Genomic DNA, 26,797 nt, shown 5'->3' on the forward strand with positions numbered 1-26,797 from the left:
TCCCATGACACAACCAAAGTAACCTAAGATTGTCATCTTTACCACAGGCACTTTCTGACAGCAGGAGCTGAATTCCTAGAAAAACTATTTTAAAAAACCCATTCGTAATAAATCACCATTCATAAAAAATCAATCAGTAGAGTACATACAATGAGAAAAAAATCTCTTGGTAATAGACTGCTCTTGGCACTCCACTAGTGTTTGAAAGGTGAACTCAGAACTCAGAAATAGGAATAAGCCCTGGCCGGTTTGGCTCAGTGGACAGAGCATCGGCCTTCGAACTGAAAGGTCCCAGGTTCGATTGATTCCTGTCAAGGGCACATGCCTGGGTTGTGGGCTTGATCCCCAGTAGGGGGTGTGCAGGAGGCAGCCGATCCATGATTCTCTCTCATCATGGATGTTTCTCTCTCTCTCTCTCCTGTTTCCTTCCTCTCTGAAATCAATAAAAATGTATTTAAAAAAAAAGAAAAGAAAAGAAATAGGAATAAACCTCTTATGTTTTCTCTTAACACCTAATTCAGGATTCACCTTCCTGCTGGTAGGCCTTCATATTTGCTGACAGAGGAATATGGGATTGATTGTTCACAACCACACCTTAAACCTTGTTCCTGGAACCTACCTCCTTGGCCATGTCTGTGTATTTCTGCTTTTCCTTTGGATCAAGAACAGCCCACCAATCAGCCAGTATCTTGGTAGCACCTCGGTTATCAAGTCTGGGGTGTTTCTGACGGACAAGGGAGCGATGGCGTTTGCAAAATAAGAGAAATGCATTCATTGGTCTCCTGGCTCGCTGCTCTGGTGATTCATCATCTTCAGTCTCAGCAACATCTTGCTCTAGGCCATCAGCCCCAAGAAGTTGAACCTATTACCAAACAAACAAAAGCCAAATGTTTAACACACCCTGGATAATTCTGCTTTAACATTTAGTCTTGGTTTTCAAATTGCATTTTTTTAGCACCATTTAAAAAACTTATAAATTGAGAAAAAAATTATTAACCAGTAGTGGCTGGTAAACAACGTATAATGTATTCTTCTGCTTAGTTTCTACAGTAACCTGAGCATGTCTATTACAGAATATATTATATTGTGTTGTATTTGCTTACACAGCACCTAGCTCAATGTCTGGTATAACATTAGTACTTAACTGTTGAATGAATAAACCCATTCTGTGGTATATGGGTCTCAAGATTAACAAAAATATTCACATAAAGCACACAAATATTAAGAGTTGTCTTTCTCCTCTTTATAAAGTGCTTTCCTATGGCCAAAAACATGAAAATGTTACCATGAAAATAGACCATAAAAACCTAAATATAATACTCAATGTTTATGTGCAAATCATAAGTAGAGCTTCCTACTGTGAAAATCAAAATAGACATGTAACATTATTTGAAGGAATAACTACGTTGTAAATTTTCAAGCTTATAAATATTTTCCAGTCTAGTGAAATACTATGGTGATAGGAATAAACTCATCCAGACCTAAACCTTCAAAATCAGTTCTGAATCCCCCCTTTTTCTAAGCATTTCATTTCATTCAAGGTCTTCAAGGACTCTGCAAAGCTCTGATCCTGTCCACTGCATCTGTGTAATTCTCAATGCTACTTTACTACTACCACTCTAGTCAATGGCCTAGTTTTTCTGCTTTTAACCTCTTATAAAGACTTCCTGCACCTGGCTGAAGATTAAATTTCTTAAAGCACATCTCTGATCACTGAATCTCACAAAATATTAGCATAGTCAATCATCATCTAATTCTAAATTATGATTTTAGAATATATCTTAGAAATATTGCAACCATGAACAGAAGTCCAGAATGCTTACTAAAAGCATTTCTTTAATTTATTGTTTCATAGTTAAAATCAAGAAGATTGAAGTTGTTGTCAGTCTGCATTATACATTAGGGCAGTAGTTCTTAAACTTGGATGAGCACTGAAATCCTCAAAGGTCTTGTTAAAACAGATTGTTAGGTCCAATTCCCAGAGCTTCTGACTCTGTAGATCTGGAGTTGGCCTTAATAATTTGTATTTCTAAAAGGTTCCCACCTGATGCTGATGCTGCCGGTCTGAAAATCACACTTTGAGAACCACTACATAAGGTAACTGTGTTCTTTTATATACAGATAAGATACTCTAGGACAAATCACTAGCTTAATCTAATGTAGTATTTTTTTAAAAAGTCTTTTAAGTTTAAAGTAAGTATTGCAAATGCATTTAATTAACCATCAATTATTTTCAAACACAAATAGTACAGAATAAACTTTAAATCACAGCAGTCTGATTTGGAAATCCATTATAGATTATTATTGGGTTGAAGGCTACAGATTTTTCTTATTACGTATACAATCATTAATAATAATTTGAATATTCAAGGAATATTTATTTAGCATTCTGAAACTGAGTAAGAAGCTAAAGAAAAACAGGCATTAACAAATGTATTATGGGGAGAAAAATGGTGGCTGAATAGGCTGGCCTGTTGTGCACCTCATCCCAGGGCCAAACTGGACATACAACTATCCTGGAGAACATTCAGCTGGAATTACCAGCTGAGGTCCAGCTGAGGAGGAGACATATCAAGGAAGGACAGAAAACGCCTGGAGACTGGTAGAAAGGGCAAGGTCCTGAGGAGCTGACCCAGAACACAGGCTGGGCTCTACAGCCTAGAGCGCCAGAGCCCATACCAGCAACCCACTTAATGTCCACCATGGAAGGCGACAGACCTGCTGGCCGCGGCAGAGCCTGGAGCCATGGAACAGGGCCGGTAGGAGAGAAAGCCACAGTTTCGTTTTGGTTTTCTTTCTTTGTGCCCTCCACCCCTACAGCACAGGAATTTTCATTTGCAGCTACTCACCCAAGGCTTTGGAGCAGGGAGGGGGGCCCGGACTTGAGGTGCCTAAGTAGAGTCTGGGGTGGGAAGCATTGCAGGGAGACTTGGAAAAACAGCACCCAGGAACATTTGGTCACAGGCCCCCAAACCGAAACGGCCATTTTTCCTGAGGAGCTAGCTGCTCCCAGAAGTGGCAGGGAAGGAACAGAAAAAAAAAACCCGCCCTAGGTGATACAGCTTGCCTCACCCTCAGGAGTCCTGCATGCCATATCCTGCATTTTGACCTTTTCAGAGGAACCAAAATCAGAGGCCAAGTTTACAGGTTTGAATAGTCTCAAGGAGCCCTCAGGAACTGGACTGAAGGAGGGGCCGTCCACCTCGCTACCCTAGGACCTATACTGATACTTTCCCCACACAGGAGAACTGATAAAAAAACTCCAGGTTTCCAGCCTACCCCTTTAGTCTACATACAAGGATCTCTGTCAAGCCAAAGACAGAGTAACATTTTGGGCCACTCACAGAGGAATAGCTCTTGGACAGGGAAACATACCCACCACATTCCCTAAAAGCTAAACAGCACCTCTCCCGCCTACAGCCCCTTCAGAAACGGACTTTTGAGTGATTGAGGTTGACAGCTGGCTAGCAGGCAAAGGCAGGCAGAAGCCAGACTTGGGAACCAGGGGAAGTTTGCTGACCCAGCCCTGGCCCCATGGTGCTAACAAACCTACTTTAGAGGGCAGATTGGCTCCTCATGCTTGCAACCAAGGCCTGTGGAGACAGACACAAACAGTACCACAGTAGATAGCTTGGAGCTTCAAGCAGGTTGCTGAAAGCCAAAAGACTATCACTGACAGTGGTTAGCACCTAAGTACCTGATGGGAAGCCCAGAATTAGCAGACAGAAGAGTGGGATCCAAAGCGAGCTCCCATGGGGTACTGAACTCCACTGAACAGAAGGCCACTTATTTGTTTTAAACTTTTTTTTCCTCCCGTTTTTCTTATCTTTTCTTATTTTTCTCTTTCTTTTCTTTTGTCACCTTTTTAAATCTATCTTCTTTATCTATCTGCTTTATTGATTTGCTATTATTCTAGTCTCTGTTGTTTTGTTCATCTATCTAATTTTCCTCTTCCCTTTTCTGAATCAAATTTTTTTCATTGGTCTTTTTTCACTACTCATTCCGCCCCCCCACCCCCCCCTTTTCTTTTTCTCCTGCTTTCTCATCTTGTTTATTTTAGGTCTATCCACTATCTCCTCTATTTTCCTTTTCCAATTTTCTTTCTTTTCTCCTTCCTTTTAAATCCTTTTCCTTTCCTTACTTCTCTAATTGTTTATATGTATTTTCTTTATTTCAGCATTTCATCTACATATTTAGCCCCTCCTTTTCTAATTTTGTTTGTGCGTTTTTTTGTTTTGTTTTCCCCTCATATTTTTTCTTGCTCTTTTTTCTCTTTCCTAATGCTCTCTTCTCTGGTGGTTGCTTTTGTTAGTGCTGTATTGGTACTGTGTACATTTCTGTTTTGTTTCTCCTGTTTCATGTTTTGTTGTGTTGCATTTTGTTCTGTTTGGTCAGCACCTCCACAACAGCTCACAAGATGTGGTTAGGGGTGAGCCACATCGGCTAGGGCAAAGGAAACTAAGGAGAAAATAAATAAATGGGACTACATCAAAATAAAAAAGCTTCTGCACAGCAAAAGAAACCATCAACAAAATGAAAAGAGAGCCCACTGCAGAGAGAACATATTTGCCAATGTTATATCTGATAAGGGGTTAATTTCCAAAATACATATGGAACTCATATAACTTAACTAAAGGAAGAGAAACAATCCAATTGAAAAATGGGCGAAGGACCTAAATAGACACTTCTCCAAAGTGGACATACAGATGGCTAAGAGACTTATGAAAAAATGCTCAAAGTCACTGATCATCACAGACTTGCAAATTAAAATGACAATGAGGCATCTCCTCACACCTATCAGGATAGCTACCATCAACACAACAAATGACAAGTGCTGGGTAGGATGTGTAGAAAAGGTAACCGTAGTACTTTGCTGTTGGGAATGCAGACTGGTGCAGCCATTATGGAAAACAGTATGGAGTTTCCTCAAAAAATTAAAATGGAACTGCCATTTGACTCAGTGATCCCACTTATAAAAATATATCCTAAGAAACCTGAAACACCAATAAAAAAGAATGTATGCACTCCTATGTTCATAGAAGCACAATTTACAATAGCTAAGAACTGGAAACAGCCCAAGTGTCCATCAGAAGATGAGTAGATAAAAAAGCTGTGGTACAATTACACCATGGAATACTATGCATCAGTAAAAAGGAAGGATCCATGGAACAAAATAAACTGATGAATAAAATAGATCCATATTCATAGAAGCATGGAGCAGACTACTGAATCTCTGAAGGAATGCAGAGGTGGTTGGGTAAAGATCAAACTAAGAACTTGTATGCATAAATGCATAACCCATGGACACAGACAGTAGTGTGGTGAAGGCCTGGCATGGGAAAAAGGTTAGAAGAGGTCAATGGGGGAAAAGGGAAAAAAATGTAATACTTTCAACAATAAATTTTTTTTAATGTACTATGGCCTGGCCCGTGTTGCTCAGTGGTTGAGCATCAACTGACCCATGAACCAAGAGGTCATGGGTTCGATTTCCAGTCAAAGCACATACTCAGGTTGCAGGCTCAATCCCCAGTTCAGGAGGTAGCTGATCGATGTTTCCCTCTCAATGATGATTCTATACCTCTCTAAGATAAATAAAACATATTTTTTAAATGTATTATATAGGTTGAGGAAGTAATTACATTTCCCTTCAGAAAAGAATAACTTTTGATACAGTTACTAACTCATAAAACTCAGGCTAAGAGTTTTATGAAAAAGAGATGAACAACAAGACCCTGGCTCAAGGAGCTTACTGGTTGGGGAGGGGAAAATAGACATATGTGAATAAATTAAAAGCAGTATGCTGACTACAACAAGGAGCCAGTGCGATAATGAAAGCACCAGTAGATGGGTAGAAGTACACAGTCTCCCTAGGAATGGTGTTGTCTGGGCTAAATTCTGAAAGGTGAATTAGAATCTGTCAGGTGGTCAATGGGGGAACTAACAGGGATTAAGGCTCAGTGGTTTATTAAAACATGGATACGCAGTTCAATAGCAGATTAGAACAGGGATCTGGGACATGAGATTATAGAAGGTAGGATCAAGTTCATGAAGTGTGTGTTCTGTCACCTAAAAACACATGAATTTAATCATGTAAACAAGTGGTTTCAGAATGTATGGGCCAATAAAAAACCTTGGGAGGGACCAACACAGATAGCCAACTTCTTATTTTGCCAAGTATGGACATAAAAAATATGTTTTTAACTACTAAATAATAATGGTAACTAACCAAAAAATGAATCAACAGGTAAATAGCTGAATAAATACATTAAATTAAAATGAAAAACTACCTGAATCTATTTTTCTTTCAACCAAAGCCGAGTATTGTAATACTTTGCAACAAATAAATACTAGTACTAGACCAGGATATGAAAACCCTGCTTAAGACCACAGACCTTGTATTTTAAGATGAATCTTTTCAGGAGTAAAACCTATTTCTCTGAACAAGGAAAGGAGGAGGAAAAGATGGGTAAGGAGTGAGAAATATGCACAGGTGAGTAGAGAGGAAACTGAAGAAGTCATTTGCGGTGGCCTCTATTCTCTCTATGAAAGAAGGAAAAAGGTCAGAAGAAAAACCATAAAGGGTATCCAGAAAAGATGTCTGAGAAACAAAACTAAGAGAACAGATAAAAGTTTATTCCAGCTGTCCAGGAGAGAAAGGGAACAGGGCTGAGTCAGGGCAGTAACCATGAGGATGGGTAAGTGTGAACAGAGACAATATTAATTTATGAGGTAGAGCCAAGAGTGGTATATAATTGGATTTAAAGGTTGCAAAAGGAAGACTGTTTATAGCTTCAGTGGCAAGACTCCTTCATACACAAAAAGAACACGCTTTCTCAAAGCAATCAGATCTAGTGGGAGCAGAAAGATGAGTAATGAGCAGGCAGAATTTGAAGTGGCTCTCAGCAAAGTTCCAGCTGGGATAATGAACTGAGGTATCAATTATCAAGGTACTACGACTAAGAGTGTGGATGAGATCACCGGATGTGGACTGAAGAGGATTCAATGACTTCCTTCTTTCCCTCAGTAACTGTTTACTGGGCACTTAATACGGGCTAGTAGGCACTATTGCAGGTGATGCACACAGAGCAGTCAGCATACAAATTCCCTGCCCTCATGATGCAGAAGAGCAGCAAGACCAGCCTTCCACTTAGAAAGGATCCCTGTGGCTGCTTTGTTGAAAACAGACTGTAGAAGAACAGGCAGAGAGAGAGAGAGAGAGAGAGAGAGAGAGAGAGAGAGAGAGAGAGAGAGAGAGAGAGAGAGAGAAGGGGTCAAACTGAGAACATATTTTGAAGGTATAGCTGATAATTTGCTGATGGGTGTACAAATGTGAAACTTACACAAAAGAAAATAGATAAGGTTTCAGGTTGCCCTGACTTGAACGTTGGAGTTGCCACTTACTGGGAAAGAGAAGATGCAGGAGAATGGGGTTTGAAAGAGAGAAAGATCATGGCTTCATTTTGAACACATTGAAACTGAGATTCTGATCACATATAAATTCAAGTCCAGAATTTAGAAGAAAGCTCCGGGATAAAGACAGATATTAAATAAGAGGCCCAGAAGAAATCAACATTTGAGAGTAGAATAATGAAGGGGCATGAACTGAAAGAAACTAGGAAAATACGTTTGGGAAAGTGGGAATAGAAATAGGAGTGAGTGATGTCATGGAAATAGACAGCTTCAAGGACCAAGTGATTAACAGGTGCAAATGTGGCAGAAAGATCAAATTAGGTATAAATTGGCAATTTCCTCAAAAATAAGGAGTAAAACCTATTTCTCTGAACAAGAAAAGAAGGAGGAAAAGATGGGTAAGGAGTGAGAAATATGCACAGGTGAGTGGAGAGGAAACTGAAGAACTGTCATTTGTGGTGGCCTCTATTCTCTCTATGAAAAGAGAAAAAGGTCGGGAGAAAAACCATAAAGGGTATCCAGAAAAGATGTCTGAGAAACAAAATAATGTTTACAATCCCAGCTGAGATGGTGGAAGAGGGAGCTGACACAAACCAAGAGCAAAAGGATGGATGGATGTCAAAGGCCTGAAGATCAAGTGGTGGGGGGAAGAAAGGAGACATATGGACTACTCTTTGTAATATTTTAAGCAATAAAACAAAAATTAAAAAAATGTGTTTATAAAATTTATAGTGACACAAAATCTGTACTCATTTATTCTTCCACTGAGCATATATCTATTCAATACCTACTATGTGCCAGGCACCATTCTAAGTTCTAAGGAAGGAGAGGAACACAAGAGGGGGAAGGTCTTATTGAGCTTATAGTCCAGTTTAGCAAAACAGGTGTGAACAAGGACAATTAAACACAAAGCAAATAATCAGAAGTGCTATGCAGGAAATCCTTAGATCTAGAATGAGATGGGTGGGAAGGAATGAAATGACGAGATCCCAACTGTTGGGGATATAGTCCTTAATGAGGAATTATGCCAAGTTCTGGAAGAATATGTGCCTTTCTAAGGCCACCTGCATAGTTATGTGTCTTTCTAAACAAGAGTGGGAAGCTCACGTGTGAGTCCAGAGAAGGGGACTTGAAGGACTGACTGCCACTGAGGCTTGGTGGGGTAAGAGCAGCCAGATGCCACAGAGATGAGGACCTGAACAGCTCTGAGACTGCAATGGTGGCAGGGCCAGGCTGGAAGCAAAGAAAGAGGCCAGAGGGGCAACAGGTGGGTGTCAGGTGAGCACACCAAATTTTCTGAATTATCCCCATCTCTACTGCATCTTCATATTACTTTCAAATCACTAGTTAATTCATGGAAATACTATTGAAGAAGGATCTGTTTAGTCTACAATATTAGGAAGTACAGACACTGTGAGAATCATCAATTAAAATGTAGATCAATAATTAAATAGGATTCACGTTACACAAACTTTTAGAAATGCATCTTTCACACCATAGGCATTCACTGAAGTTTCTAGGGTAAATGCTTAAATAAACTTAAAACTTCTATAGTAAATAGAGGAATTGCCTTATCAATATCCTCCTCTTCGTCTTCCTCCTCCTCCTCTTCTGAAAAGTCAAGAAGTTTCTTGGCCAGCAGTGGATGCCACTGAAGACACTTCCGCTTTGGTCGTTTTCCAGCCCCTTCTCCTTCTGCTGAATGATCTTTATTTCTATTACTGCCTTTCATTACTGTGACCTGTGGAAAGGGAAGAAGGGAGAGAAACAGAAGTCAAAGTAAATTTGATTACAATTAGTTTATTTAGCTTCCTTAGCTTTAATTGGATTGTAGTTCTTTCGTTTATTTATTTATTTATTTATTTATTTATTTATTTATTGTGTTCTGTGTTGGATTATTGTGTTCTGTGTTTATTGTGCCAAACTGAGCTAATAAAATTTGCCTTTTATGAAATCTACTTTCTTGTACTCTGTACCTTCAGAACTCAAAACCCAAATAAAGTGTTAGGATGATTACAAATTGCTGTCACCCATTCATTTTTATTCAGGGCAGTGTTTCTCAAAGTTTCCCATCAGAGAAATGTGAAAAATGCTCCCAGGGGAGCAAAGGTGCTCACAAAAGGTCCTCTATACCTTCTCTATGGCTCCTATTATAATAATTTACATAAATTTTGTATTTTACACTATGATAAATCAGAGATTGAAGTTATTATTAAATAAGATGAATACTTTGTAAGAATAAAATGTTTTGGATTTAAAATAAAACTTTCATAAAATGACACCTTTTATTGTTGTTGTTAATCCTCACCAGAGAATATTTTTTTCTATTGATTTTCAAAGAGAGGGAGGAGAAAGAGAGAGAGAGAGAGAGAGAGAGAGAAGCACTGATGTGAGAGACATTGATTGCCTCTCACACGTGCCATGATCTGGTCTGAAGGTCGAACTTGCAACCAGGTACATGCCCTTGACGGAGAATGGGACCAGCAACTTTTTGACCTGCAGGCCAATGCTCCAACCACTGAGCACACCGGCCAGGACTGACACACATTTGTCAAAAGCTAGTTACGTGCAGCCTCTAAGGACACAGGGCAGGAATACTGTAGTTCAGTCAGTGGGGTGAGTAGCCTCAGTACCCACTGCGACACACAAATTGCAAATCCCTTTGTGTCTCTGCATTACATACATGCTGCAATCGGTGACAAAGTTTTACTCCCTTGTTTTCCCCCCTTAATGGGTGATTCGCTGAAACAGCGAGGCAACAGTCAGGCCACGGATGTGACAAATCTTTTAGGGGCCCAAAATTCTACATTACTTTTCAATGACTAAAAAAAATTTAATAAAAACTTTTTTTTATTAACCCAATAAAAACAACACCTATATTGTATAGGTGAAAATAGCATAAAATGAGATTTACCTACATCATCATGTCCAGCCCCAAGTCCAGACAGAGGTAAGCTATACATGTTGAATTTCTTACATACTTTATCACAATGTTTGATGTTTCATTTTTCATTCATTCATTTGAAGCAACAATATACAAATTATGTTTTAAACATACTCATGAAAACATTCAAATATAAACTTAAAGGCCATCAATTTAAATGGTTCATGCTGACAACCACAAACACAAATGCAGGTGCTGAAAACACAGGATAGTGACCTTTTTTGGTCAGTGTAAGTTTGTCTTGGTCCAAATGCTTGAAAAGTAATATCAATAAACTTTTAAGGCCATGTTGCTAAAAATGGGGTCCACATACAGTTTCAAGATTAATCCAGTTCTCGTGCCTTCAAAACAATATGGCATAGGTAAATTTATCCTTCAAAACAATATGGCATAGGCAAATTTATCCTTCCTTAATTATTTCTGTATTTGGGGGTCATGCTTAGGTCTTTAAATTAAAAATAGTAGTAGTAGTAGTAGTAGTAGTAGTAATAATAATAATAATAATGTTCATTCTAGAACTTGTATGATTTCATCATTTAAAAAATGTAAATATTTGACCTGGAATTCATTCTGGCAAAAGGAGGAAGAGAAATAGCTTCTTCTTTTTTTCTAAATAATAACTGTTTCAACACCATTATTAAATAATTCAGGCTTCTCCCATTCCTGTGAAATGCCACTTTTATCCTATCCTAAATTGCCAGAGGTATATGAGTTCACTTCTGAATTCTCTTCTGTATTATCAACACCACCACCCCCTCTTACCTGTCTTGCCTATCCTATCCAATTTTAATATCCTTAAGGACTACATCATTCTGTCCCTTTTTAATATACAAATATAACAAATAAACATAGCCATTAATATTTTTAAATTTCCTATATCATACTCTTTTCTCTAACTCAGTATATCTTGATGATTCTCATTTGGGAATAACTATGTAATATTCCAAAATAAGAATGTATCACAATTTATCCAAATATTCCATTATTGGTGAACATTCAAATTATTTCTTGTGTTGCAATTTATTAAAAGCCATGTCTAGTCAAGAAAAGGGGGGAGAGAAAACTATGTTCCTGTGGTTTTTTAAGCAAGAAATTTCTGTTGAATATCTGCAGCAATTACAAGATTTGTGTGGCTGCCTCAAGAGTACAAGAATTTACTGAAAACTCTAAATGGAAATACTTATCTAGTTTGCTCTTAATAAAGGAACAAAGATTTCTTGTGAACTGATGATAGACCATTTAACAATTCCCATTTTATCTACAAATAAAAGTTGGCACAGGCAACCCAATTTCCAAAAATACCAATGTTATATATAGAGAAAAGGAAATGGTTATTTTTGTGGCGTATTAATCACTTCAGAATGAACTGCTTGAGTGATAATTAAACCCATTCTTGAAGGCCCAATATTTTATGAGAGAAAATTTTTTTTTAAGTAAAATTTACTTTTTAAAAACTTGTTGGTTTTAGACAGAGCGAAAGGGAGAGAGAAACATCAATTTGTTGCTCTACTTATTTATGCATTTACTGGTTAGTTCCTGTTTAAGCCCTAACCGAGGACTGAACCCGCAATCTTGGTGTATTGGGAGGACATTCAAGCCAACTGAGCTACCCAGTCAGGGCCACATCACACATTTTAAATCAATGGGAATCCATAAGTTGTTACCAACTAGCGAGGTCAAAGTGATTGATAATGCCTAGAGAAAAATAAATCCTTTAGCCTTAAGGATTTTGATTATGCTATTTCATTTATGTGTGAATGTGTTTAAGTATATGTGTCTTTGTGTCTGAATGGATAATTTCAATATGCAAACAGAAAATAGATATCAAGAATCAAATTAATGGATAGTAGATGTGGTTTTGGGGTTTAAAATAATTACATTAACCACTCCCACCCTTACCCCTACTGTTCTACTTCTTAGCATGCAGCTGAGAGGCCACTATAGATACTATATATCTCTTTTAATACTCCCCAAATTAAACTCTCCTTTCCCAGAAATACGTTAGAAAGATTTTGTATTGCTAATGACACCACATTTTACCTTAAATAACAAAATTATTTGGATAGTCCCTACCTCCAGCACAAGGCCTTTTTCTTGATGATCCAAGACTTTATTTATCTTCATGAGTTCAGAAGCATCCTGGCTCACCAGAACATCAAGATCAGTTAGTCATAAGGGTTGTCCTAAGCAACTATGAACTTCCATGTTGAATGTTCACAATAATTCGCTATTCTTATACACTAGAATGGTTTCAAAATTAATCCCCATCTCTCTCATTCTCCTGAATTCAGATATTATTCCTTGAATGGGGAAAAGAGGGTTGGAAGAGGCTGAAAATTGCATATCACTAATATGCAGGCCAAGGTGGCACGTGGTGTGTGAGAACCACATGGACTTTGGAAGAAAAAGGTTGATAAACCTAGTACGGTGCCTAGAACACAATAAGCATGGAATAAGTATTTCTAGCCTGAATGGAAGATGAATAAATAAGTTATTTGGAGAGAGTATACCTCAGACAAAATAGTCAAGGAAAGTATAACTGATCAAATGACAATGAAATATTTCAAACTACTAACAGTAAACTTTAATAATTTAGTTATCTAATTACATTTTAATTCCCTATGGATCTATCTTCAAAGTGTTAAAAGAAAGCAAAAGAGTGGGGAAAATGATGTTTCTGATTATCATTCAGATGTAATGAGAGAAGAATGCATGAAAAGACTAAGAAAAGGTGGGAGAGACAAGAGCAAAGAAGGCAGAATATTGAGACTTAACCTTAGCACTCATCTTCTTTCAACAATGAGGAAGAGGAAAATTGTTAATTTTTGATAGTAACAGAGAACTACCCTGGAATTATTTGACATTAAAACCCCACAGATTGTAAAGTTTGGCTTCTTATTCTTGAACAAGAGCATATTAAGCAAACAATATATATGCAATAAATGAAGCAATTGACAGATTTTATTCAAAAGGGGTCATTGGTCCATTCTGTGCTGCAATTCTAGAATAACTAAAGTCAGGTTATTTAACTATCAGTGGACTCTACTTGAAACACTCCATATCAAATTATGTTGCTAAAACTGTCAAATGATGGAGGCTGAAGGCCCCTATCCAAAATATTGAATATTCATTTATCTTATAAAAACAAACCAACCCATGTGTGCTCCCTCTCTGTGCCAGGATGAGCAATTAGATACTCACTGTACTGAATTAAATTTAAGTCAACTCAGTGATAAATTAGAAAAAATACAGCAAGCGCATTCATGAAGACCTCTACTGACTCAATCTTCATGAGAAATTTCAAGAAGAAATATCAGAGAAGAAACAATACAAAGCAAGCACCTCATTTAACAAAATAAAAAAATGGACAGTGGAGTCTGGCAGGCCTCATTTAGAATTCTGCTTCTGCCATTAACTACTTGTTGTAGAGTTATTAATCTTGCTGATCCTTCCTCATATATTAAAACTGAATAGCCACTCTACCATGAGAACACTTTTTATATAATACCAAGTACAGACACTCAAGGTTAGTAAATCCTCCCTTTACCCACAATTTTGTAGAGGGAGTATGGGTTTAACTGCCAGCATCTGATCCCTGAGCTCAGCCCAAAATGCTGTTCAGGAGATCATAGATGTCTCCCATGTAACAGCGGCCTCTAGTCTCAAAAACTGAAAAAGAAAGATGGAAAGTTTCCTTCTCTCTGATTTTAGTCAGAAACAATGCTTTGGCACAGTCATATATTTTGTGAATAAGATCCTCTTAGTCTTTCTATCATCTTGTCTTACAACTTAGGCAATCAGTACACTCAGTCTTTAAAACATTGTGTGAATTTAACTGTGTCACCGGAGTATTTTAGAGTTTAAACTGTTTCCTAAATGGCCAATAAAATTCCATTCAAATCATATGAATGAAAATTCAGATGCAATGAGACAGGTTAAGGTAGAACCACACATTCTAACCACAAGTAAGGCCCTTCTGGGTCCAACTAAGACTACAAAGCTTCACAGCTTTCTCAGGTCTACAAAGAGGAAAAACGAAACAAAACAAAAAAACAGTACCAAGAAACGGTGACAAAGTGGTAGCCCTAGAACTTCCATGTAAATTAGACCGACCTACTTAAAATCTTCCAAGAGTCCTGCTGCTTTCAAGACACTCCTTGCTTTCAATCTTTCGGCGTGTCCTGCTGACACAGAGGCTGGCAAATACCCCAACTCTGAAGTCTTGCTCACCCTAAAATTCTCCCGTTCTCTGTCCAAGTTCTTCTCATCCTCCAAGGCTCGGATCCCATATCCCTTCCTCTCTAAAGCTTTCTGTGAAAATCTTAAGTCAAAATTTCTTGAACTTTGATTGTACTTGACGTGGTTAGCACTCACCATAGTGTTTTAGTTTTATGTCTCCCTCTGTCCCCCAACAGACTGAAGCTTCTAGAGGGGAGGTACCATGGTTTCTTCCCTTTCTGTCCCAGTGCTTAGTTAGCACTGACTCAGGTGCATAGCAGTCCCTGAAAAAGGAACTTACTGGCTTTTAATTTCCTCACCTAACACTTTACTACACTTAACAACGTCCCAGAGTGACGTGTTTCTAATAATAATTTAAAAACACTTGCCGAAACCGGTTTGGCTCAGTGGATAGAGCATCGGCCTGCGGACTGAAAGGTCCCAGGTTCAATTCCGGTCAAGGGCATGTACCTGGGTTGCGGGCACATCCCCAGTGGGGAATGTGCAGGAGGCGGCTGATCGATGTTTCTCTCTCATCGATGTTTCTGACTTTCTATCTCTCTCCCTTCCTCTCTGTAAAAAAATCAATAAAATATATTAAAAAAATAAATTAAAAATAAAAACACTACTAATACACAGTTAATATTTATCAAAAACTAGCAGCTACATATTTAATATGCATTATCTCATGTATTCTCACAACAGCACTCTGAGGCAGGTACTACTATGAGTCCCAGATGAAGAAGCTGAGGGTAACTTGCCTATAGTCACACAACAGCAGAGTAGAAGCCAGAACCCAGGAGCCTAACTCAAGAGGCCAAATGCTTGCCAAGGACAAGGAGCTCTAATGGAAAGCCTCCCATCTGTTGACTCTCCAGGCATCTCCCATGGACCAGAGCTCATGGGCAATGGAAATACCTCCAGAGAGCACGGTGGGGGCTGGAAAGTGGACACTTTCAGGGCACAGGAGAAAAGCAAGTGCACATCTCTGATGACTTCAAGTGACAAACTAGATTAACTCTAAACTCTTTGAAGGTAAAAGCCCTACAAGTGCTAATCATTATTTATTGTAATTCTAATGAAAATTCTAAATTGTAGAAAGATTAAATGAAAAATATCTAATTCAATAAAGTAATACTCTCGTTTTAGAAGCAATTCAGCCACTCTATTCATGCACCGGAGTGTCTTTAAATGGGCTCTTTATTGAAAAGCAGTGGCTCTTCAAGTTGCAACTTTAACTCTGTCAAGATGTTATCTATATGCTCTTCATGAATACTAATAAGGCACCCGCTATTCAAAGAAGGGCTTAGCTGTGCTGGCAGTTCCAGTCCCTGTGCCCTTACCTCATGAAGGAACATATATTTTATGATCTCCAATACTTACACTCCCTGATATTTAGTTTTGGGGGAGCTTAACGTGGTTCTCAAAAATGCCTGCAGTCTTAGACTACAGATAAAGACAACAGCCACTTTGAAAGAGATACGGCACCAAAAGAGGTGGCTTAGGAAGGAAAAAGCTATTTACAAAGAGAATTCAGTAACAGGCTGGACATGCTTCCCACCAGACCAGACTACAACTCCCTACTCCACCCTGCAAAAGGCCAAGTTTCTGTTTTCCTGTAATTTTATGGTGATCTTTACATTCTTAATCAGAAAGTCACCAATTCCTATTTTTCAATAGGTCTCGCGTTACACGTTTCCCCCTCTTTTAGTTTCTAAATTAAGAAGGGTTTTGATGCACTTATTACACGGTGAGGATATAATGATCACAATGACAAGAATCTGAAGCACAAGGATACAAGGCCATGGGAGTCTCTTTCTCACGTTCTCTCACTGCAGCGGAACATATACTTATTGGTGACCTGGTAAGTGATGCACTGTGGGTGTTAAATGTCCAGCCTACCTCCCATTCAACTCACCTCCCGCCGCTGCTCTCCTGTCAGGCTGCTTTCTGCCGTCAGCCACACCTGCTCTGTGCTGCCGCACTCGTTCCTCTGCTCTCTCAGACCTGCACACTGTGGGCCTCATTTTCTCGGCAAGCCTCTCTGAACTCCCATTTCTCAAAATCTGTCTTTATTTGCCCCAGCTCTGTGTCTTTCCCTCCTGCGCACCTTTTCTGACCACCCACATTTAATAGCTGTGCCATAGTTTTTGATTATTGGATTGTATGACAATTATCATTTTTATGTACAATATATGCACAATAATTTCACGTGAATTCCTCCTGCAGAGACTCTTAAGGGTAATGAATGTGCCAGGTTCTTTTTTCTGGATCTGTCAGAGCACATCACTGTGCTAGGTGCTGGTCACATATGTGAGGAAGCGAATATAGGAACAATAGTTTGATTTCTTATTATATATTTTTATGTTGTTTTGCTAGAAGGCAGACCAAATATAAGGCTTGAAGAGAAAACATGCAGAGAAGGAAAAGTAAGAACTAGGAAGGACTGTTCAGAAGGGGCGGGGAGAGAGAACAGAAACAGACAAAATGACAAGGCGATGGAATAAATATAATGAAATCTAAGTCACCTCCACACAACAGCTGTCAGTACTAGTCTAAAAAGATGTTCCAGTAGCTTTATTCCTTTTTCAGGTTATTTGTAAATAAATATCATTATTCTCTCCAAATAGGATATCACAGCACCACCTTCAGCTCCCTAGCTCTCTTTTCCTTTCGTAATTGGTCTGCTAACAAACCCCAACTCTGAACTCAACCAATCATTTTTCTTTTCAGGTCTATCTCCAGCACTACAAAGTTTCCAATCTCAGGTTGGCTTCAGTGCTAGTTGGAAATAAACTGATGAACAAAATAGGTCCAGAGACACGCAGTCCCACAGTGCCTATGATAAATTCTCAATTTCTTCTCTACACCTACTGACGATGATGAGTGAGGATAATAGTAATTTTTATTAAAACAAATAATTATCTATTTATATGTATAAAAGCCTAAGCAACCATTCAACTTTTTGACTGGTCGCTACGACGCACACTGACCAGGGGGGGCAGATGCTTAATGCAGGAGCTGCCCCCTGGTGGTCAGTGCACTCCCACAGCAGGAGCGATGCTCAGCTGACCAAGGGGTACCAGACACCAGGCTCATGGCCGGTGAGCGCATTTGTGGCAGCACGAGCCTCCCTGTGGACACTCCCCCTGCGCACCTCCATCCGGACCAGGACCAGAATCAGGACTGGCATCGGGACTGACTAGGCATGAGCCTGTGGCTGCTTCTCCGTCATGGGCATGCCAGTGTCGCCCTAGGACGGGTGCACAGAGAGCGCAGCAGAGCGGCAGTGAGCCTACCGAGTGGCAGTGACAGCAGGCGCAGCAGGGCGAGATGAGCAGGAGTGGCACGGTGCCCGGCCCGGGCTCAGGCTCCTTCCCAGCCACCTGCTGCTTCGTGCACTACTACATTCGTCGGGGATGCTGGACTGCTGGTTTCGGCCTGGTCCCCGCAGGCCATGCCAAGGGACCCCCCCCATCAGTGCACAAAGTCATGCACCAAGCTTCTAGTATAATAAATAATTTTATGTAAATTTCAGATACATATAAAATGCCTCTATGTATAATGTGGAAAAACATATATAACATATTGCCCACCTAACCGGTTTGGCTCAGTGGATAGAGCGTCAGCCTGCGGACTGAAGGGTCCCAGGTTTAATTCCGGTCAAGGGCATGTACCCTGGTTGCAGGCACATCCCCAGGAGGGGGTGTGCAGGAGGCAGCTGATCAATGTTTCTCTCTCATCGATGTTTCTAACTATACCTCTACCTTCCTCTCTATAAAAAATCAATAAAATATATTTTTTAAAAAACATATATAACATATAATATATATTGTTTCCTATGTGCCAGCAGCTAAGAGCTTTATATTCCTTAATTCTCTCAATTCATAAGACTAAGATGTAAGATGCTATTGTTATCTCCTTTTTACAGATGAGAACACTGAGGCACAGATAACATATGCTTTGCCTCTTTTATTTTATAAATTAACCAAGTTTTTATTATATGCAGTTGTTGCAAAGGTAGTTTGACATAATTATCACATTGGAAAAAAATCAAAGCATAAAAAGGAAGACAAGCTCATGGAGTCTCCTCACTTAAAGTCATTGCAGTTGAAACTATACTCACTGATCACCTGATGACTATGCATTATGTTTGTAAATTATATAATGTCCAAGGTCACACTGCTAGCACAGAATTGGTGGAGCCAGTATTTGAATTCAAGAGGTCTGACTTCAGAGTATAGTTCTGGACCATTATAAAATGTTGCCTGCGAATAATAAATTTTATTGGTCTCTTACCCTTTGAGACAGTAGGGGAGGACCTGGAGAGTATTATGCTAAGTGAAATAATCCAGTCAGAGAAAACTAAGTATCACATGATCTCAGTCATATGTGGAATCTAATGAACAAAATAAACTGATGGACAAAATAGGTCCAGAGACATGGAAACAAGCAACAGACTGACAAATCTCAGAGGGAAGCTGGGAGGGAAGGGGGAGGTAAGAGGAAGAGATTAATCATATTATTTATATGCACATATGCATAATCCATGGACACAGACAATAGTGCAGTGAAGGCCTGGGGAAAGGGCGAGAGTAGGGTGGAGGGGATGGGGGAAGGGGCAGACATCTATAATACTTTCAATAATAAAGATTTCTTTTTCTTAAAGAAAGTCTGCTACATGCTAAATACTTTACATTAATTAATTTAATCCTTCATACAACTCTTAGAGAAAAGCACTACCATGTCACATTTTAAAATGAAGCAACTGAGAATGACAAAGCTTTAGCAACATGCCCAAGGCCACTCTGCCAACATGTGGAGGAGCCAGGGTTCAAACCTAGGTCTTCTGTTCCTAGAGTTCAAGCTTCCAATGACTTCTCCACACTGTCCTTCCCACCACAATCCCAGTTACTTTGGCAAATGCCTCTGCCTCCTGATTAATAGGAGTCTTCAAAAAACCCCTATTAGGGGACATTCCCAAAGCCCCATCTTGCCTACCAATTTCAAAACTTGTTTCTTCTTCCATCTTCTCTCAGAAGCAAAGATTCAAAGTCAAGTCCTTTCACTCCCAATCCGTGCTTTCTATCTCATTTCTTGCTACTCTGGGCTTAGTCCTTCCGTTGGTTTCTTTGATAGACTATTGCTAAACTGTCAACAGTTCCTTCTAGCTAATACCTTCTCCTGCGGTCTACACAGGATCTCAAATCTAAAGCCTTCTCTGAATTCTCCTTGTCCTTTAGGTGATCCTCTTTTTGTTTTGTTTTGCATAAACTGGCCCCACCCTTCAAGCCAGGAGACTGCCTAACTTCAAACCACACAGCTAACAGCCAAAGGCTGGCCTGCCCGGTACTAACATGGTTCATGGTTCATAGGCTCCCCCTTGTACCTCGTCTACTCACTTGGTTCCTAAATTTCTTGGTTCCAAAACTCAGGATTAATTTTCTAGAAAGCACTCATAACTCATCCCAACAATGCCACAGGCTCTGGCTTCTTACCTCACTATGAGTCATGCTTACATCTTTGACTTCTAGCCTCTCAGGGAAAATACCTTGTCTGGATCTGGCCTCTGCCTCCACCATATTCCTGGGGAGAATGTCAGGAAATGGATATTCCTTCCTGGAACAGAGAGAAATGCTGGGCAGGCCCCTCAGACTCTTGTTCAAGCCTGCTTTGTTCCCATGGCCTTCAGGCTAATAGCTCTGCCTAGTCTTGCATACAGACATGCCAATCATTAGAGGAATTCTGTTTGCCTCTAGAGTTTTTACAAAAACAATCCCTTACAAGAAAGTGCCTCCCTTGAGGAGATAAGGGAAGTATGTATTGTTTATCAAAGGCTTGCAGGAATCTGTGACAGGACTCACATCAACTAGCACTATCTTTCTTGGCACCCAGATGTCTGTGGTTGTCAACTGACCCTTCCATTTTCCTTCCCTTGACAAAAAAGAATCTCAACTCTGTACTTTCTTAAGATGAATTTGAAGATTAGGTCTCTCATCTTCTCAGTTGGCAACTTCTTTATCAATAAACCTTTCTTTACTCCAAACTCTGACATTTCAAAGCGTTGGGCACACGGACTTTGGACTGGTAGCATTGCCTTCACATAAACATCTGGAAAGCATACATATATCTCTTCTACTTTCTCACTGTAAATTCAAATCATTGCAACTAGTTTCTTGCCCTGATATCTACCATAACCAAGTTCTGTCCCTTCTACCTCTTACATATGGTTCACTCTTATTCACATGGCACATGTGAAGCTGTCTGATCTTCTTCCCTACAGCTGTGTTGACTTCAATTCTCCACACTACAATATCGGTTCATGACCTTGTTCTGCATGACTTCCTTAATAGTCCTACAATGGGCTCAGGAAAAAAATCCAAAGTTCTTCCTTCATGTAACACACAAGACTATTCCTGACTTGGTCCTTGTTTATTTTTTTGTTAATCCTCGCCCAAGGATATTTTTCCCATTGATTTTTAGGGAGAGTGGAAGAGAGAGGCAAAGACAGAGAGAAACGTCAATGAGAGAGAAACACATCGATTGTTAGCCTTCTGCATGATCCCTAACCAGGGCCAGGCCATGGAGGAGCTGCAACCAAGGTATGTGCCCTTGACCAGAATCAAACCCGGGATCCTTTGGTCCGCAGGCTGACATTATCCACTGAGCCAAACTAGCTAGGGCTCGTTCCTGTTTATTTTTACAGCTCCAGTTTCTAGGCTCTGTTCTCATTCTTGAAGCTCTGCCCACACTGAGCCACATACCATCCCCTGGAACTTGCCCCATAGCATCCGCACTACTGGCTCCTCACAGTGAACTCTCACCCGTTTCAGGGCTTAGGTTAAAACTCATCTCAGGCTCAAGTGTCTGTTGGTCCTTTCTAGTCTGAGAAAGGTGCTTCCTGTGTCCCCACAGCACCCTATATTTAATAGCCTACAATGAAACGTCCCATTTCCTTCTTTCTATCTCACTTGGCTATGACAGAGAACAAGGGCTGTGGAATTTCACCATCGTATCTCCTGGGCCAGACATAGAGCCAGGCATGTTGCGGGCAAACACCTGCTCAATAAATGAGCTCCATGTCTCTTCCCTGATGTTTATTCCTATTACCTTTATTCCTTCTCCACATTTACCACAGCTTCTTTTCTATTCCACCCCACCTGTGCCCTGCTCTTCAGTTCTCTCCTGCTCCTATGACCCTCCATCTCAGCAATTCCTAGCACCCACTAAATAGCTAACTCAAACTACCAAACCAAACATCTGGCACCTTTACTTCTTAGAAATAGTTTCTATGTAGCAGATGTTAAAATGACTCCTAAAAAATAATTTTGACCTCACAAGAGAAATAATTATCCATCCCCTTTTCTCCTGCACCCATCACTGAACACTGATTATTTCATTTTCTATATACCAGTTTACACAAAGCCCTTTAAATTTTAGGGGAGATCACACGGATTTTTTAATATATTTTTATTGATTTCAGAGAGAAAGGGAGAGGGAGATAGAAACATCAATGATGAGAGAGAATCATTGATTAGCTGCCTCCTGCATGCCCCCACCAGGGATCGAGCCTGCAACACAGTCATATGCCCTTGACTGGAATCGAACCCAGGACCCTTCAATCCACAGGCTGATGCTCTAGCCACTGAGCCAAACTGGCTAGGGCCACACATATATTTTTTTTTTAAGTAAATCTACTAAGCTTCATCTAAAATAGTCCAAGTTTAAAAGAATCATATTTTCATTTCTATGATTTAGGCTTATATGATGTTATTTAAGAACCATCAATCTATATCTCCTTTTGGAATCTCTTTTTTCCTATGCTACTATTCTTTAATTTAAAAAAAGGAAATAATTTAAGTTACAGTTAAATTTAGTTCACTTAAAGCAAAATCTCTAAGTCTTATTGGTTGAAAAACAAAAATCTTTATTTTTTCCCAAAGAATCAATATTTCTCATTTTAGTAGTTATAGTATTTATTGAAGTAACTTATCCTAGCTTCTTTAATGCCTAATGCTTTACAATGTGGTACACTTGAAATGAGTTAACTCATAATTTCTATATTACATAGTATATGAAGGTAGGGTGTTATCTTTATAGTCCCAAATGCTAAGAATGCTGCCTTGAATATACTATGTATTTTAATAAATAGTACTTGAAAACACATGAAATTAATGATTTTATATATCAAACTGCACCTTTGCCAAGGAAATTAATTAGAATGCCTCGCAAGCTATGATACATTTATATTTTCTAACTAGAGTTAAGCAAAAAGTCATTTGTTTCATACTTGCTTCATACTCAGTGACATTTTTTCTTAAATATATTCCCATTTTCTGACTTAACACACATGGTACCAAAGTGGTTATTTGCAGATCCAGAGTCAGAACAATGCCCTGTTCAGATCCTTAACCATTCCTGTGTTTTCCTTTTAGGTGTTTGGGCTGAATGTGCTTTAGCCACAGTGCCAAGCACTGACAGCTTGCTTTATTTACTAAATGTATTAAATTTATGGCATTTGTTTTAAAAAGTTCCTCATGTCATTAAACTAACAAAACAAAAAAAAGTTCCTATTTATGTATTTGCTTGCCTTTTCCTTTATAAAAAACTACCAAAGAGAGAACATAAGTAGTTAAATGCTTTAGTATGACCCTAATTCAATCCTACTTCTTCTTCATGCACAGTATGAAAATAGACATTACCCACTATATACATGTTTACTGAGGCATCTGGGAGTGTTCTTTTACAGCCTGATTTACATAAATCTGCTCCCTCTATCTTCTAGCATCCTATTTAAATAAAAAGGTTAAGGTAATGCTGTATAATATAAAGAAAACAAAAGCCCCTCTATAAAGAATTATAAACTATATAAACCTCGCCTGGAAAATCACTTAAGAAGCTCTTCTGTATCATAAAAGCACGGTGTTCACTGATTTTAGGGAGAAAGAATCATCCAAGTGCAGTGTACTGAGTTCAATCCAGGAATTTTCAAATTTGGTATTATTTCCCCCTAAGAAAGATTCTTTTTTAGTTTTAAGTGTTTATTGATTTCAGAGAGAGTAAAGAAAAGACAGAGAGAAACATCAATGAGAGAGAAACATTGATCAGCTGTCTCCTGCACACCTTCCACTGCTGATCCAGCCTGCAACCTAGACATGTGCTATGAGTAGGAATCAAACCAGTGACCTCCTGGTGCCCCCTGAGTAGGATTCTTAACTCTACTAAGGCCATTTCTCATTAATTCAGTTCCTTTCTACCTGGAATCTCCACAGTATTTTGCAATGAGCATCTATAGCCAGTCATTCCATACCTACACCATGGCATTTCATAAAGGAGGCATGGGGAAGGGAGTACTCTCACACACACAGTGATTTGTCACAGCCACAAGGGTTAGTGGGCAAAATACATAATCACTATCAGGAGCTACAGTGCCATCTATATGCCCACACTATGTATTTATTCTTTGGCGTTCTTTTTCACAATGGAAGTTATTTTGATGACATATCTAAGAAATTGTTTTACTTTTTATAATAAAGCACTTTATAATATACACTTCATTAGTAAGTTCTAAACATATTTTCTAATAAGAAAAAATCAGTAGTGCTATTAAAACTCCCTGGAGTTCCTTAACTGCTACTTCCCAATTATGTACCATTTTATAACTTATAAAGCCTTTATTGCAGACATTGATTTACTTAATATTACACAACCCTTGAAGTGGATATAAGTATGTCCATTTTACAGCTGAAGGAGGGAAGCCTCAGAGACATTCACTTAATCTTTCCAAAGCCTTTAAGAGGCAAACCAGGGACACAGACTAAAGGTTTTGGACATTAATCTCAAAAAACTTTCTTCCATCTAACTATCACTGACTTTAGTTTACAGTCAATATATTTATTTTGGAAGGGAAAGTAATTCCATTTTACAATCCTTTTTAGCATTTAATTAGTCTCCAAGCCTTTCTTCATTTAATTAGTCTCTCAGCATTTACTTAGCCAGAGGATTCCAAATTTCCATTTATATTTCAAAACAGCCCTTCCTATGGTTTTAGCCATACTAAATACATTGGGAAAGGGGGGCAGTCGTGGAACAAGCAAGCATATGTATCTGTGACTCAGTGTACTTTTCTTCCCTTTGCACTCTGTAAATGTTGCCATCACAGCTCCTGAAGTGCTCTCAGAAGCTCTTGTGACTGACAGCCCACGAGTGCTGCGTCTTTCAAAACAAACATGCTTTATTTAAGGAAAGCTCAAGCATCTCCATCTAATTATTCTGAGAGGCAGGGTAGGACAAGCATGATTTCTCTACTAAACTCAGCATTCTGCATTGAACACAATAGGCAGGTTACAATTTAACGGATATCACGAAAGCTTGTCACTTCCATATGCAACACAACATGTAAGGGAAGCGCACTGACAAATCTGCCATATAACCCCAGAGTAACACACAATTTCTTTCCTGTGTTTACTGCAAATATTTTTTTTAATTTTAAGCAATACTCCGAACATATTTTAGACAAAAAGAGGTCCTTCCATATGCACAAGTATTTACTGGGTTTAAAAATATGTAATAACACACAGAATAAAAGTAAGTCTGGGTGAGAATTTGAAAAGAACCAACTGGTGTGAATAAAGTATGCTTGATCAGCCTGATTTTAGAGAAACAAGTCACAATTTTAATAACAAATGTCAGACACATTATTTATATCTCATTATGGCATTTCTCAGACTGGAAGGTAAGGCTCATTGAGTCTTGCTGAGCTCTCTCAGCTGTCTGGCTTTGATAACTACCAAATCTGTAATTGAGAGGTGGGCAAATTCCTCCTACAGCTCTTATATAGCTCCTCTACAAAGGCCTCCTGATCCCAAATCTGCCTTTTGAAGACTGATTAATGGACTAGCATGAAGACAGATGACACATATAAAAGATGAGATGTACCAATAAAGGACCTGTTGGTGAAATAAGATCTATATAATAGTAAAACAATTTGGGAACTTGACAGCATGTAATAGAGTGCAGCAACTGTGCTCCAAACCATTAGGGAGTAGACAGTATATAATAAGACGACATTCTTGGCACCAGGATACTTGGCAATTACAAAACCACTGGAAAATTCAGATAATTCTCTTTATTCACTTTAATGGCCCCAATTTGTCCCATCAACCCTTTAACTAATGGCTAATCCTAAACATCACTGAGGACACAGCCAGGAATGAACTCCAGGTTCCAGGAATTTCCTGTCACTGCCAACTTTGCCATAACTACAAACTTTGCCAACTGTGACCTGGCTTCTCTTATTCCGGCATCAGCAAAAATAAATTTTTGAAAAGATCCTGAAAAGAAGTACCCAGATCTTTGCTATGTTGTGACTTAAGACTGGGGTAGGGTCTACAACTCTCCACAGGATGAGGTAGCTGGAAAAAAGTTAGGTGGCTGGCCTGTCCTGAAATCTCAGGCTTGACTTAAGAAGAATTGGCTGGGACTTTATGGGACAGTAACCCTTAAGGAGAACTGGAATTTTGTTGGCATTCACAAAAAAACTGGTCGAAGATGATCTGAGACAGGTATGAAGTCTAATAACATTTTTATGCTTCTCACACTCGTTTTCCTCTTGCTTGTAGAGTTTTTGCATGGAGAGAAGCAGGGAACTATGGAACCAACACCAGTGCCAGATTGAGAGTAAGGATGCCCCGCACCTAGTCCTGATTTTCATCTCAGAAAAAGAGAAAAATTCAAAACCAGGCCTGTTCAAGGACAAAATTAGCAATTTATGAAGCAGGAAAACTGTGGAAGGTCTTCAAGTATCAGAAGGTTGGTCCAGATGACCTTGAAGGCCCATTATTACCATCCTCCACTTTGATTTTATTTCAGTATCTCCAGCTGGGACCAGGCTGTGCTGTAGAGCACCCCCTCTCCTGTATGTTGGCCTTCATTCTCCTCTCTCACTTCTTACAAGGAAGATAAAGATAAAAGTCAGCTTTCACAGCCCCTCATACAACCGTTACACTGACTATAATTTCTTACCTATATGGGTGAGTCTTTAAAAATTCTAACAGCTGTTTTATTTTGTTTTACCCACACTTTTTTTCTCAGAGTTTATGCAAACCCTCTTCTACTATTAACTAACACTGGATTCTAAAATTGGGTACATTTTGAATTTTGTATAACTTCATTAAGTTGTTTTTTAATCACTAACATTTTAAACATGTTCCATGTAGTTTCTTG

General features: G+C 39.0%; 1 protein-coding gene across 2 annotated transcripts in view; it reads right to left on the reverse strand.

Annotated features, from left to right (window-relative positions):
- BBX (BBX high mobility group box domain containing) overlaps positions 1 to 26,797 on the reverse strand; it is a 291,476-nt gene that overhangs the window by 100,231 nt on the left and 164,448 nt on the right. For both annotated transcript variants that reach the window (XM_081086560.1, XM_081086561.1), the window contains 2 exons: positions 8,981 to 9,151; positions 620 to 862 (listed from right to left, as the gene is read on the reverse strand). In XM_081086560.1, the coding sequence (XP_080942686.1) occupies positions 620 to 862; positions 8,981 to 9,142 (405 nt within the window). In that variant the 5' untranslated portion in view covers positions 9,143 to 9,151. The remainder of the gene's footprint in view (positions 1 to 619; positions 863 to 8,980; positions 9,152 to 26,797) is intronic.

The sequence above is a fragment of the Myotis nattereri genome (genome assembly GCF_964212035.1).
Source record: "Myotis nattereri genome assembly, chromosome: 3".
Lineage (NCBI taxonomy): Eukaryota > Metazoa > Chordata > Mammalia > Chiroptera > Vespertilionidae > Myotis > Myotis nattereri.